The 13,668-nt window shown below is 47.7% G+C and overlaps 1 protein-coding gene across 3 annotated transcripts in view; it reads left to right on the forward strand.

The window, feature by feature from the left end:
* The window catches only part of RARS1 (arginyl-tRNA synthetase 1), a 679,371-nt gene that overhangs the window by 413,296 nt on the left and 252,407 nt on the right, over window positions 1-13,668 (forward strand). For all 3 annotated transcript variants that reach the window (XM_073589463.1, XM_073589464.1, XM_073589462.1), the window contains exon 9: window positions 6,086-6,190. In XM_073589463.1, the coding sequence (XP_073445564.1) occupies window positions 6,086-6,190 (105 nt within the window). The remainder of the gene's footprint in view (window positions 1-6,085; window positions 6,191-13,668) is intronic.

A 13,668-nucleotide genomic window follows, 5' to 3' on the forward strand; every position in this document is an offset into this window, starting at 1 on the left:
TCCGCCCCTGGATACTGGGCGGGCGCTGGATAAAATGGAGGCCCCGGCGTCAGAATGGGGTAGGCCGCGGTCAGGAAGCATCGCAGCCTACCCAGGGAGACAGCAGCTGGGAGCCTCCAGACGGCAGTCGAGCGCCAGCAGCAGCAGCACAGGAGCACGGGGAGGCAGCCGGAGCTCGGGTAAGTGGGACCCCATCTTGGCCACACTAGGGCAGGTTGTCCTCCTTCTCCTCATACCCCTGGATGCCATAAAAAAAAAAAAAAAAGACATAGTATATAGGAAAAGGTTTTTTTCCGCAGTATGTCTGGAAAAGGGAAGAAGCACACTTTCCTTTATACCGCATGCATTTCCTGTGGGGCTGTGTTCACGCGAGCGCAGACCATTAAGATATGTGAGGCCTGTAGTTCCGAACGCGCCCAGGAGCCCTCCCCGCCAACGGAGCCCAGGGGGTCGGAGCCCCCGGAATGGGCGTTATCGCTATCTCGGTCTATGGCTTCACTTACGAAGGCGATCGAGACCCTTCAGGCCCCGGATAGGGGTAGAGACAATGGCTCTCCGGTTTGGAAAGGTTCATCCACCTCACTTGAGCCGCCGGCCTGCAACGGCCGTACCCTCTCTAAAGAGACGTACAGGGAAAGAACCCATATGGCGTCTCCGGGCCCTTCCGGTGCTTCGGCATCTGTGAGTGCGGCATCTCGCTCTCCATCACCATTGTCTGAGAGCGAGCAGAGTTCGGATGAGGATAGGCAGGAAGCCTTGGATCTGGATATTCCCGGGTGTCGGGAGACAGTGGACAGTCTCATTGAGGCCGTCAATCAGACTCTTGGTATTGAGGAGGACGTCTCCCTGGCCGCAGGGCATAAGATATCTTTTAAAAAGGCCAGGCGCCCACATAGGGTGTTTAGCACCCATCCTGAATTCGAGGACACGGTACAGCGGCACAGGGAACGCCCAGACAAGCGTTTTTCAGGGCAGAAAACGCTAGAGACAAGGTACCCGTTTGCACCAGAGCTCTGTAAAGAGTGGGCGGAATCTCCGATTGTGGATCCCCCAGTGTCACGCCTGGCTTCAAGATCATTGTTGTCGGTGCCTAGTGGGTCTTCCATTAAGGACCCCACGGATCGGCTCATAGAGGGTCTAGCCCGCTCGGTGTATGAGGCATCGGGGTCAGCGCTTTTGCCTTCCTTCGCAGCTACATGGGTGGCCAAGGCCATGATGTCGTGGTCGGAGTCTTTGAACAAAGTCCTGCAGGACAGAGATTTGCCGGTAGAGGTGTCTGAGATAGCAAATCAGATCTCGATGGCAGGAGACTATCTAATTAATGCATCCTTGGATGCGGCTAATTGCGCGGCGCTAGCCGCAGCAAACGCTATCGCCATTAGGAGAGCCTTGTGGCTAAGGCTATGGCGGGCCGATTCGATTTCAAAAAGTCGTTAACATCTCTGCCTTATCAGGGTAATCGGCTTTTTGGGGAGAAGCTAGACAAGCTTATTTCAGATGCCACTGGGGGAAAGAGTAACTTTCTCCCACAGCAGAAGAGCAGACCGCCCTTTCGTCAACCACAGGCGCGCTTTCGGGCACTTCGCGCCCCAGGATGGGCATCAGCGCCCGGTTCTACTGCCCCGGCTCGTCGCAACCAAGACAGAGAGCGCCAGGTCACGTATAGAGCCAACCCGCTGGGGAGGATGCGGGGCCGTCCGCCCAGGTCAAAGGGAGCTAGGTCTCAGAGGCCCTCTACAAAATGACTTGAGGCATCAGGTACCCGAGGACACCAGAGTAGGCGGTCGTCTGCTCAGGTTCCGCCACGTCTGGGTCAAGGGGCACACGACGCATGGGTGGTGGAAATGGTGTCATTCGGGTACAAAATAGAGTTTATCGGACACCCTCCAAGGAGATTTTTTCAATCCCGTCTTCCCAAATTGCAATCCCAGGCAGAGGCATTGCTAGGGGCCATCAGGATTCTTCTGCACAACAGGGTCATTATCCCGGTACCAGAGGGCGAAGAGGCCCAGGGATTTTATTCCAACCTATTCGCAGTTCCCAAGAAGGACGGAACGGTAAGACCGGTTTTGGACCTAAAGCTCCTAAACAGGTTCATCAAGGTCAGGCACTTTCGGATGGAATCCCTCCGGTCAGTGATATTGGCCATGGAGCATGGAGAGTATTTGGCCTCAATCGATGTCCAGGATGCCTACCTGCACATCCCTATTTTTCCTCCGCATCAGAAGTTCCTTCGTTTTGCAATAAATGGCCGGCATTTCCAGTTTATGGCTCTGCCGTTCGGGTTGGCCACGGCACCCAGGGTTTTCACGAAAGTGTTGGCGGTCGTTATGGCCATTCTTCATTCTCGGGGCATAGTAGTGCTGCCATACTTGGACGACCTGTTAGTGAAAGGATCGTCTTTTCAGGCGTGCGAGGAGAATGTCGGCATTACGCTGGAAACCCTATCCCGCCTGGGATGGTTAGTCAATGGGAAGAAGTCATGTCTTACCCCGGCTCAGAGGATTCCATTCCTGGGGATGATTTTCGACACCTCCCAAGGGTTGGTAATTCTCCCTCGAGACAAGGCCCAGGCGCTCCGGCGAGGGGTTCGGAGTCTTCAGCGGCCAGGCCCTCACACGATTCGATTTGGGATGAGGGTGCTAGGAAGGATGGTAGCAGCAATTGAAGCAATCCCGTTTGCGCACTTTCTTCTTCGCCCCCTGCAGCATGCTCTTTTGGCAGCATGGGACAGGAGTCCTTTCTCCCTGGATCATCAGTGCAGGTTGTCTTTTCAGGTCCGGCAGGCACTGCAATGGTGGACGCGCGACTCCTCTCTCCTTCAGGGGAAACCCTTTCCTCCAGATCAGTGGTTGGTGGTCACAACCGACGCGAGTCTTCTCGGTTGGGGAGCAGTGATTCGTCATCACACAGCACAGGGGCAGTGGTCTCCCCAGGAGGCCCTTCTGCCGATCAACTTGTTGGAGATTCGAGCAGTGCGGTTGGCGTTGCAGCATTTTCAGCACTGGCTAGTGGGTCGCCCAGTCCGGGTCCAGTCAGACAACGCCACGGCAGTGGCGTATGTGAATCACCAGGGAGGCACGCGCAGCAGGGCAGCCATGCGCGAGATACAACATGTACTTCGCTGGGCCGAGAGGCACCACTCAGTAATTTCAGCGGTCCATATACCAGGTGTGGAAAATTGGGCAGCAGATTTCCTGAGTCGGCAGGGGGTCGCGGCCGGAGAATGGTCCCTGCACCCCGAGGTTTTCCAGCAGATTTGCCAGCGGTGGGGAACTCCGGACGTGGATCTGATGGCTTCCAGAGAGAACGCCAAGTTAGACAGGTTTGTTGCCCGGTCTCAGGACCCGCGAGCGATTGCAGCGGATGCATTGGTTCTTCCATGGAGCCAGTTTCGGCTCCCGTACCTTTTTCCCCCTCTGCCTCTTCTCCCGAGGGTAATCAGGAAGATCAAGAGGGAGAGGGTTCCGGCAATTCTGCTGGCCCCAGACTGGCCCCGTCGAGGCTGGTACGCGGATCTAGTACAGCTCCTCGCAGACGTGCCATGGCGTCTACCGGAACGGCCAGACTTGCTGTCCCAGGGGCCGATCTACCACCCGAACTTAAGGGCCCTGTGTTTGACGGCATGGCCGTTGAGTCCTGGGTCCTGACCCAGGCGGGGTTTGGGCGTGAGGTGGTAGCCACGATGATTAACGCCAGGAAGCCGGCCTCGGCGAGAATCTATCATGGTACTTGGAAGGTTTTCTTTCTCTGGTGTCGAGAGCACGGGGTTGCGCCTTTGGCATTCTCGGTTCCCAACATTCTGGCCTTTCTGCAGTCAGGCCTGGAGGCAGGTTTGGCTCCGAGTTCCCTGAGGAGACAGATCTCGGCCTTGTCTGTTTTGTTCCAGCGAAAGATCGCTAGTATTATGCAGGTCAAGACTTTCATTCAGGGAGTCTCGCATCTAGTGCCCCCCTTTAGAGCTCCCGTAGACACATGGGACCTTAATCTGGTGCTGGGGGCCCTGCAGGAAGCTCCTTTTGAGCCATTGCAGGTCGGATTGCCATACCTTACCAGGAAGGTCGTGTTTTGGTAGCAATAACCTCTATTAGGCGGGTCTCGGAGCTGGCAGCCCTATCCTGTAGAGCCCCGCTTCTGACCTTTTTTAAGGATAAAGTAGTTTTGAGACCACCTCCTCCGTTCCTGCCGAAGGTGGTGTCCTCGTTCCATATTAGTGAGGACATCGTTTTGCCTTCATTTTGTCCAGCTCCAGTACATAGAGTTGAGAAGGCGCTCCACACGCTGGACCTGGTGAGGGCCCTCAGGAGGTATGTGTCGAGGACAGCGCCTTTTCGCCAAACAGATTCGTTGTTTGTGATCCCTGAAGGGCGCAGGAAGGGGCTCGCGGCCTCACGGTCGACCATAGCCAGATGGATTCGCCTTACTATTCAAGAGGCTTGCCGTATTAGAGGCACGCCGGTTCCACCTGGAATAAGGGCGCACTCGACTCGGGCAGTGGGCGCCTCTTGGGCGCTTCGGCATCAGGCTTCGGCAGAGCAGGTATGCAAGGCAGCAACGTGGTCAAGCCTGCACACGTTCGCTAAACATTACAACGTACATACACAGGCTTCGTCGGATGCGAGCCTGGGTAGGAGGATTCTCCAGGCAGCAGTGGCACACCTTTGAACAGGTAGGCATGCGGTGTAGATTGATGAGTTGCTCCCACCCAGGGACTGCTTTGGGACGTCCCACAGTCTCTGTGTCCCCCAATGAGGCGAAGGAGAAACAGGGATTTTTGTGAGTACTCACCGTAAAATCCTTTTCTCCGAGACGCTCATTGGGGGACACAGCACCCACCCTGATAGCCAGTTGGCTTTTGTTTATTTTTGATGGGTATAAACCCTTATTTGTAGGGTGGTCCTTTTTTTTCAGACATATGATTTTTTGCGGTAGAGCTAAATTGCTGTCAGCTTTTCCGACTGCTTTGGCACTAAACTGGTTTCCGCCCGCTATCGGGGCGAGGGTGTATGCGGCGGAGGAGGAGCTAACTTGTTTTTTTGTATGCTTAGTGTCGGCCTCCAGACGGCAGTAGCACACACCCACAGTCTCGGTGTCCCCCAATGAGCGTCTCGGAGAAAAGGATTTTACGGTGAGTACTCACAAAAATCCCTGTTTTCCAACACCTGTAGTGTCTCCATATTTTCTTGTTCTGGGGCTGGGTGAGGGCTTATTTTTTGCCTGAAGGGATGTCATTTTTATTGATACCATTTTGGTGAAGGTAAGATCATATAAAGATCACAGGTTATTGCATATTATTGCAATGTAGTGGCGACCAAAAGAACGTAATTCTGATATTTTTAATTTTTTTATTCTTACGCCGTTTAGCAATCGGATTAATTATTTTTTTACTTTCATAGATCGTGCAATTCTGAACGCAGCGGTACCAAAAATATGTATATTTGATTTTTTTGTCATTTTTTTATTTTGAATGGGGACGAAAGGGGCGGTGATTTAAACTTTTATATATTTTTTATTTTTTTAATATTTTTTTTATTATGGGACTGAGACTAGAAGCTGCCCTACTTTGATCTCCTCTGCCACACACAAGCGTTGATAAGATCGCCTGTGTGTAGCAAAAATGCTCACTGGCTATGAGTGCCAACCACCGGGCGGCGCTCATAGCAATCCGGCAATGACAGCAGTAGAGGTCTGCTGGATACCTCTGGTTGTCATGCCAACCCATTGGTGACCCGGGATCATGTGACAAGGTCACCGATGGGCAGGATTTACAACGCACTTCCGATAAGCATGAGTTAAATGCCTCTTTCAGAAATTGTATGTACTGTGTAATGGCTGTGTCTGACCATGCAGTGACATGGTCTGATCGTATGGATACAGCCTGAGATTGCAGCTCATTCTTTCCGTGAGGTTAAACATGTTTAAAAACAAGCGGCAAATGTTTTACCTCACATAAAGAATCAGCTGTGACCCCTTGCTGCCCTGTATGTATACTCTACTTTGTAAGTTATGCAAAAAGTTAATTTTATTCTGTCCCCCTACTTTAACCTTTCTAATACTTCTGTTTTTACATTTGTTTTACTTTAAGAATTTCAGAAAATTTATGATTCTCTGGATATTCGCATCATCAATAGAGGAGAATCTTACTACCAAGACAAAATGATCCAAGTGGTAAAAGAATATGAAGAGAAAGGTGGATATTCTTTTGTATTGTCTGTTAAATGAGTCAATATATATTTGTTACCAACAGCTACAAAGATATTTGTGTCAGTTAGCATTATGCATTGAGTGTGTAATATGAGAATGCTTAGCATTTAAACCCCATCAAATATCGTTTCTGTAGACTTGCCTGCTAGTGCAGGTAACAGCGTGTTCCAGGAACAACTTTACTAATGCAGTTTCTTCTTCTGTCATGCTGGTTACATGCCAGATTAAAGACGTTATAACCCGAACAAAATACATTTCAATCAGTAGATCTTGGAGTTTCAATAAGCTCCACAATTGGTTGTGTTTTTAGAGAAAAAGTCATGTACTGGGATTTTTTCTCTGTCCGACTAAAGCTGCTTGAGTTCATGGTCACCCATAACAGCTCCTGGCCAGGAGAGGAGTCATAAGTGAATATACTGATTACACTGCATGGACTCTATGATTCTATGACTCTCAGCTGTTTAATTTGTGTGAGAGATTACATTTTGCTTCATGGTTGTTTTATCACAGGAGCGAGTGTTTCTGCAAAGACACCAATCTTGTGTGCTCATCAATAATCATGTCAGCAACATAGCACAGTGGCCACTGGAGCTCTTAAGGCCCCGTCTCACATAGCGAGATCGCTGAAGTGTCACCGATTTTGTGACGTAACAGCAACCTCGCCAGCGATCTCGCTACGTATGACATGTAGCGGCGACCAGGCCCCCACTGCGATGTCGCTGATCGTGCTCGATCATTTTTTGATCGCTGGTGTCCCGCTGGCCAGCGCGCATCGCTGTGTTTGACACCGACGAGCGACCTCATTAGCGACTCAGAAATCATGGACGCAGGCAAGAGTCGTCAGAATCGCTGCTGTGTGACAAGGTCCCAACGACCGCAGAGGTCGTTATACAGATCGCTGGATCGTTGCGTCATTGGGTAAGTCTGCCTGTTTGACGGCCATGTAGCGATCATGTAGCGACGCACCAGCGATCCTTACCAGGTCGTATCGTTGTCGGGATCGCTGATACGTCGCTTAGTGTAACGGTACCCTTAGATGCTTTTATCTCATCCTGTTGTCCTCCACAATCATTTTAACTTCTGACATAGCTGCCTTTGCTTTAGCATAGTTGCTATCTCAGCTTTTGATTCACACACAATCCCTCTAGTGAGGAACGTAAGTGCTGGTTACTCGAGAGTTTGTCGAAGGTGCTCGAGTGACATGTTCGAGTCTTCAGGGCCACATGTTTCATGGCTGTTAGACATGGGAGGATTTTTTTGTGAGGCAATCCCCTCATGTTTTGTGGGTGTCTTAACAGCTATGAAACATGCAGCCTCGGGGACTCAAGCATGTCATACTTACCTGACAAAGAAGACAGAAGAGCTTTCTCAACTCACACTGTCCTGCCGCGTGTTTAGGATGGATTTTGCACCCAGAATTATGACACCAGCCATTTTGAAAAACCTTATAATTGACCCCTAGACAGCACAAAATGTAAATAAATGAAAGTATTTATCAATTTATTGATAATGCAATATTTTTTTTTTTTTAATTTTCCAAAGATCTCATTTTAAATATAAAATTCTTAAATTAAGACAACAAAAAGAAGAAAAATATGGTGAAGCATATCTCCAAGTTCGAAGTAGTATATAAATTAAATGCTATAGTAGATCTACCGCCCCCCCCAAATAATGATCTATAGAAAGGGATGTAAAACTTATTTTCTGACTTGAAATTTTGTCTTAAGGAATGAGGAAAGAGGCCAAAATAATCTAGACCCATAATTACTTAATGCACAAATACTGTTAATATATGTATATATGGTACTGTGCAAAAAATTTATGCAGGTGTGGAAAGATGCTGCAAGCAAAAAATGCTTTAAAAAATAGAATTAACCCCTTTATACCCCAAGCCTGTTTCACTTTCCTGCTCAGGCCAAATTTTACAATTCTAGCCAGTGTCATTTTATGAGGTGATAACTCTGGAATTCATCAAGAGAGCCCACTGATTCTGATATTGTTTTTTTGTGACATTGTACTTTGTGTTATTGGTAAAATTTGTTTGATATCCTCTACGTGTATTTGTGGAAAAAAGTTGAAAATTTGGCTAAAATTGTGCAATTTTCAGACTTAATTTTTATGCCCTTAAATCAGAGAGTTATGTCACACAAAATATTTAATAAAATAACATTTCCCACATATCTACTTTAGATCGGCACAATTTTTGAATTTTTTTTTTTAATGAAGCTAAGGGTTAAAAGTTGACCAGCAATTTCTCATTTTTACAGCAAAATTTACAAATTCTTGTGCCCATGAAGTTGGGGCGCGGTGCGCTACTTCCGGCTTCCCTCGCTGGAGCTCATGTGACGCGGTCCGGTTGCCGGAAGTGATGCCAAACGCTGGGCGTCTTCTGATGATGTCACTTCCAGTTTTTGCGTTCCGTGGTGGAACGCAGCGGCGCAGATCGAAGGAGGCCTGCGGATACCGCCTATGATCATTTGCCCTCCCACCGGGGACATAGGGGGATGAGTCCCTCTAGTGCTGAGGAGGCACTGGTCCGGTCACCTGTATTAGATCCCTGGACAGAGGCTGGATTAAGGTAGGACCAATCCAATGGTTGTAGCATGAAGAGTTTAGGTCCTTCACGCTCTGCATCTGCGGAGCCCAGTACTGTTCTAGTCCCTGTAAGTATTCAGGCATTGGGATTCCCCTCCATGGTGCACATACAAGGCATTAGAGCTCTTTCTTTCAGGGGGATACAGAACCTGCGCCAAGGAGCAAATCCAAGACCACAAGCCACATGTGTGCAAACAGTGCAAAGAAACTTCACATGGAAGGTGTCAGGATCCTGTCAGCGCCGACGTGCAGCCTCCGCTGAGCAGGGACTCACCCGCACTGTAGGGGCGCCCGAGGTCAGGTACAGCCAGAAAGTACAGATACACAGGACCTGTGGACGCTGAAGTTTAGCAAGCAGTCACAGAACCTACGGTGTTATTAATGAGTCACCGTAGGAGGCAAAAACAGAAATGCTAGCTAAGTCCAGAAAACCAGAGAAGTTGGCAGCTATCGGATTGCAGACCCCTGAACCTATCAACAACAACTAGCAGTAGCCGTGGGGGGTTCCTACGATGCCCTAGACCCCTCGATCACAGTCGGAGAACTGCCTAGCCTAAAGACAGAAAGGGAAATCTAAACTGCCCCAGAGCAGACCCCAAAGCAATAGGCAGCCCCCAACATATAATGACGGTGAAGCAAGAAGAAAAAACACTAACACAGATAGAAAGATAGACTGAGCAAATGATGGGGCCCAAGCTAACTAGATAGGACAGGATAGGAAAGCTGCTGTCTGCAATCCGCGAAAAGCCCTATCAAAATAAGAGCCAACTGACTGACAGGGAAAAGAGGCCCTGAAGACGCTAGGCTTCAAAAAGACTATGTCAGTACTCAGGTATTTTCTGAAGACAGAGCAAACCGACAAAAAAGGAATTCAGCTCACCCCAGCAGGGAATGGCAGAATGCAGAAAAGCAAGGCAAACTAAAACCAAAACACAAATGCTAAAAGGCAAAGCAGAAAACTTAGCTTTTGAGGAGCAGGAATCAGGCTGTTCTCCTAGAATTCCACAGAGAAATCACCAGCGAGGCAGAAGGGCGTCGGCTGCCTTATATTCAGTCAGAGATCCCAGTCGTCCAGTCATCCTCTCCCAGCTCAGGTGCTTGGTAATCAGCCTCACTACCTTCCTTCACCAGAAGAGGGAGTTCATCAGACCTCAATGGTGAAGGGGAAAATGAACTCATAACACTACGGTCATGTGACTACAAGGGGGTGGGGCTTAGCGTCCTGCTTTCAGAGATGGCAGGACACTATACAGAAATACTCAGAATCAGGCAAAACGGAGGAACGGAGGTCATACACAGAGATATCAGTAAAGTACCAGGGATGAGACAGAACGGATAGTCAGGGCCAAGCAGAAGTCAAAACCAAACAGACATAGAAGGTACCAAGCAGAATCCAAAGCAATATCCAGAGAACAGACCGAGTCGCACACAGAGAATCAAGCAACCAGAACACAGCACTAACACACTCAGGGGTCACCACACAATGCCAAGGGCAAAAGTATAACTGACGGGGATGGGAGCGTCCTGAGGCTATAAGAAGCCTCTCCCAGAACCAGGGAGAGGCCACAATCATAGCCCCAGGTGTGCAGGTAAGCCTGCACTGGGATCACAGCCTTTAACCCCAGAAATGCCAGTCATCAGCACTGGTTCCAGACATTAACCCCACGTGTGTGAGTCAAACCCGCACTGAGATCATGACAGAAGGCCCCTATGTCATGAGTGCCCAGATAAAATTGTCAGAGAGGAGCAACCCTCCTTAAGGGAGGAGATTAAAGGGATAGTGCACCAGGAGATACAATATTCCCTAGCCTCCTTCTCCCAGTCAGTACCTGCTCCCAGTATCCCTCCAGCGGCTAAAAAGAGGAAGGTGTGCCAGGAAGAGGATTCGGATTCCCAGAAGGAGATGTCCATGCCAGAAGAATTTCTGGAAGAGTGTGAGCTAAGCCCTGGCCTGGAAGCTCTTCAGGATAGGAATTACTATTTTCCTCTGAGAATATGGAAGAACTCCTTATGGCTGTGGGAGAACCATGGAGAGGTGGAAGATGAGAACACTAACATACTGTGCAAGAGGAGATGTTCGGCGGTCTCTGTTCAAGGAGGAAGCTAGTGTTCCCCATACATAAGAACTTCCGAGAGTTAGACTTTATTTTACCGTTGATGGAGCTGTATGGCTGCTTGTTTTTTTTGCGGGACAAGACTTTGACTTTCAGCACTCTGATTGCAGTTGTAATGCATTTCATTAGGAGCATTGCTATGCTTTGTAACTGTCAGTGTTGCACTGACACAAGTTAGTTAAAGGGAATCTGTCACCCCTTTTTTGAGATATCATATAATGATATCATTCAATTGTGTGTCACATAAGGATTCTCTTAGTACTTTTGCTTCCCCCTGACCCCGCACCTTTCATGCATAAATACCATTTATATATCGGTTCAGATGTATGTAAACTGCCACGGTGGGCGGGGCTTATTCAACTGCTCCCCCCTCCCTTTCTTGCTCTACACAAGAAAAAATGCGTAGAGCAAGACAGGGAGGGGTGGAGCAGGTGAATAAGCCCCGCCCAGCGGACCGGACAGCGGCAGTTTACATACATCTGAACCGATATAAAAAAGGTATTTATGCATGAAAGGTGCGGGGTCAGGGGGAAGCAAAAGTACTAAGAGAATCCTTATGTGACACACAATTGAAGGATATCATTATATGATATCTCAAAAAAGGAGTGACAGATTCCCTTTAAATCATGCACTGCACATGATCTAGTAACTTGCTAGAGCAGTGTTTTTTCAACTCCAGTCCTCAAGACCCACCAACAGGTTATGTTTTCAGGATTTCCTTAGTATTGCACAGGTGATGCTATTAATGCTTGAGCAGGTGATGAAATTATCAACTGTGCAATACCAAGGAAATCCTGAAAACGTGACCTGTTGGTGGGTCTTGAGGACTGGAGTTGAGAAACACTGTGCTAGAGCATGGTGACCTGAATGTCGCCATGACAACATCAGCGGAATGATCAGGCCCCCTCAATAACGTCCTGGGGGAATGGATTGAAGGGCGGAGGGGGCTCCCACCTTCTGCCTGGCTTCTAAATGCTGTGATTGATTTCGATCGCAGCATTTAAGGGGTTAATCTACTGGGAGCAATGCAGCCACTGCTATTAGCAGTGAGTAATGGGTGTCAGCTGTCAGAACAGATGAACATCCGATGGCAATCCCTTGTGCACAGCTACTGTGCTTGCAAAATCGCCATGACGTATCCACGTATGTATACGTCCAAGGTCGTGAAAGGGTTAAAGGTAATCTGTCATCAAATTTTTGCTGCTCCATCTAAGTGTGTTAAAAACACACATGTGACATGCACAATGTGAACAAGTCTGTTGGACCATGTTCACTCCACCCTGACTGAAACACAAACAAAAAGCACAGAATGACAAATGTGCAAAAATACCTTGCAATAAGACATATAACAGTAGTCAGCAAGTGCTGATAAAAGGTAATAACAAACACAGGGTATTTAGTCTATACGTTTTTTTGCAAAAAAATGTATACCAAGCTGCCTCACCAACGTCAAGGTAACCCGTATTGAAATCATTTGTCATTCTGTGCTTTTTGTTTGTGTTTCCATCTAAGTGTGGCATGATGTAGAGGCAAAGACCCTGATTACAGCAATGTGTCACTTACTGAGCTCCTTGCTGTCATTTTGATGAAATCCAGATTTATTTGCTGCTGATCTAGAAGCTCTTTGAATGTTGAGCTCTGAATACCTCTACCCACACCCCTGATTGGCAGCTTTCTGTGTACACTACTATACATGGGTAGAAAGCTGTCAATTCAGTGGTAGGCACAGAGCTCATGAATATGCTGACTACATAGTAGCAGGTTTACTACTCGTATGCTAATCTTCTGCTGATAAAATAATTGATTTTATAAAAACTACATCAAGTAGCCCAGTAAGGCCTGTTTCACACATCCGTTTTTGGCATCCGCCATCCGTTTTTTGCATCCGTTTTTGTGTGAAAAAACGGATCGATTTCCGTTTTACCGCAAACGGATCTGTTTTTTTGACGGATCCGCGGTAACCGCTAATGGAAGTCTATGGGACCAAAAAACGGATCCTCCAAAAAATGGCGGATCCGTTTTTTAACGGAAAACGACGGATTTGGACGGATTTTAAAAACCGGAAGTGTGATCCAGGCCTGAGTCACACATAGCTGGAATCATGACTTACTGTTTCTTTCTATATTATGCTGCTCTCAGATTTGCCTGCAAAAACCTGGTGACATCTGATAAAAAGAGATTATCTTTAATGATGTAACAAAATGCAAAGTAAATGAACAAAAGAGAAATCTAAACCAATATTTGGTGTGACCACCCTTTTGTCCATACTTTTGGCATCAAAGCATCAAAATTTATATGTCCACTTGAGCAATGTTTTTATTATATTATTTAAGTCAGGTATATGAGTAACCAACTCAGCAGATCGATTTTGAAAGATATAGAGCAGTACCACTAGCTCTGAACTGGAAGCAACTGGTGTAACTGAACTACACCCATACAATGTTCGTAAGAGTCTAGCCAGAAGCCATGCCTATGTAATGGAAACAAAGCCAAGTGACTCAACTATGCAAGAAAACAACTGGGGTGCAGAAAAATGACCAATGTGAAATATTTGGCTGTAATCGAAAGTAGTTTCTTCACCGAGGACTGGAGAGCAGTACGATAATGAGTGTCTGCATAGTACATTTTAGCAAATAAAGCTGGTGATTTTTTTTTTTTTTGAATAATGGTGTATTGAGTGCTTAGAAATAAAGGCAGATTATTTTCCATCTTGCAATATCATAAGGAATGTGTTTGATTGCCTGCAGATTTATTC

The sequence above is a fragment of the Dendrobates tinctorius genome, unplaced genomic scaffold (genome assembly GCF_039654945.1).
Source record: "Dendrobates tinctorius isolate UK_male_01 unplaced genomic scaffold, ASM3965494v1 ptg000108l, whole genome shotgun sequence".
NCBI lineage: Eukaryota > Metazoa > Chordata > Amphibia > Anura > Dendrobatidae > Dendrobates > Dendrobates tinctorius.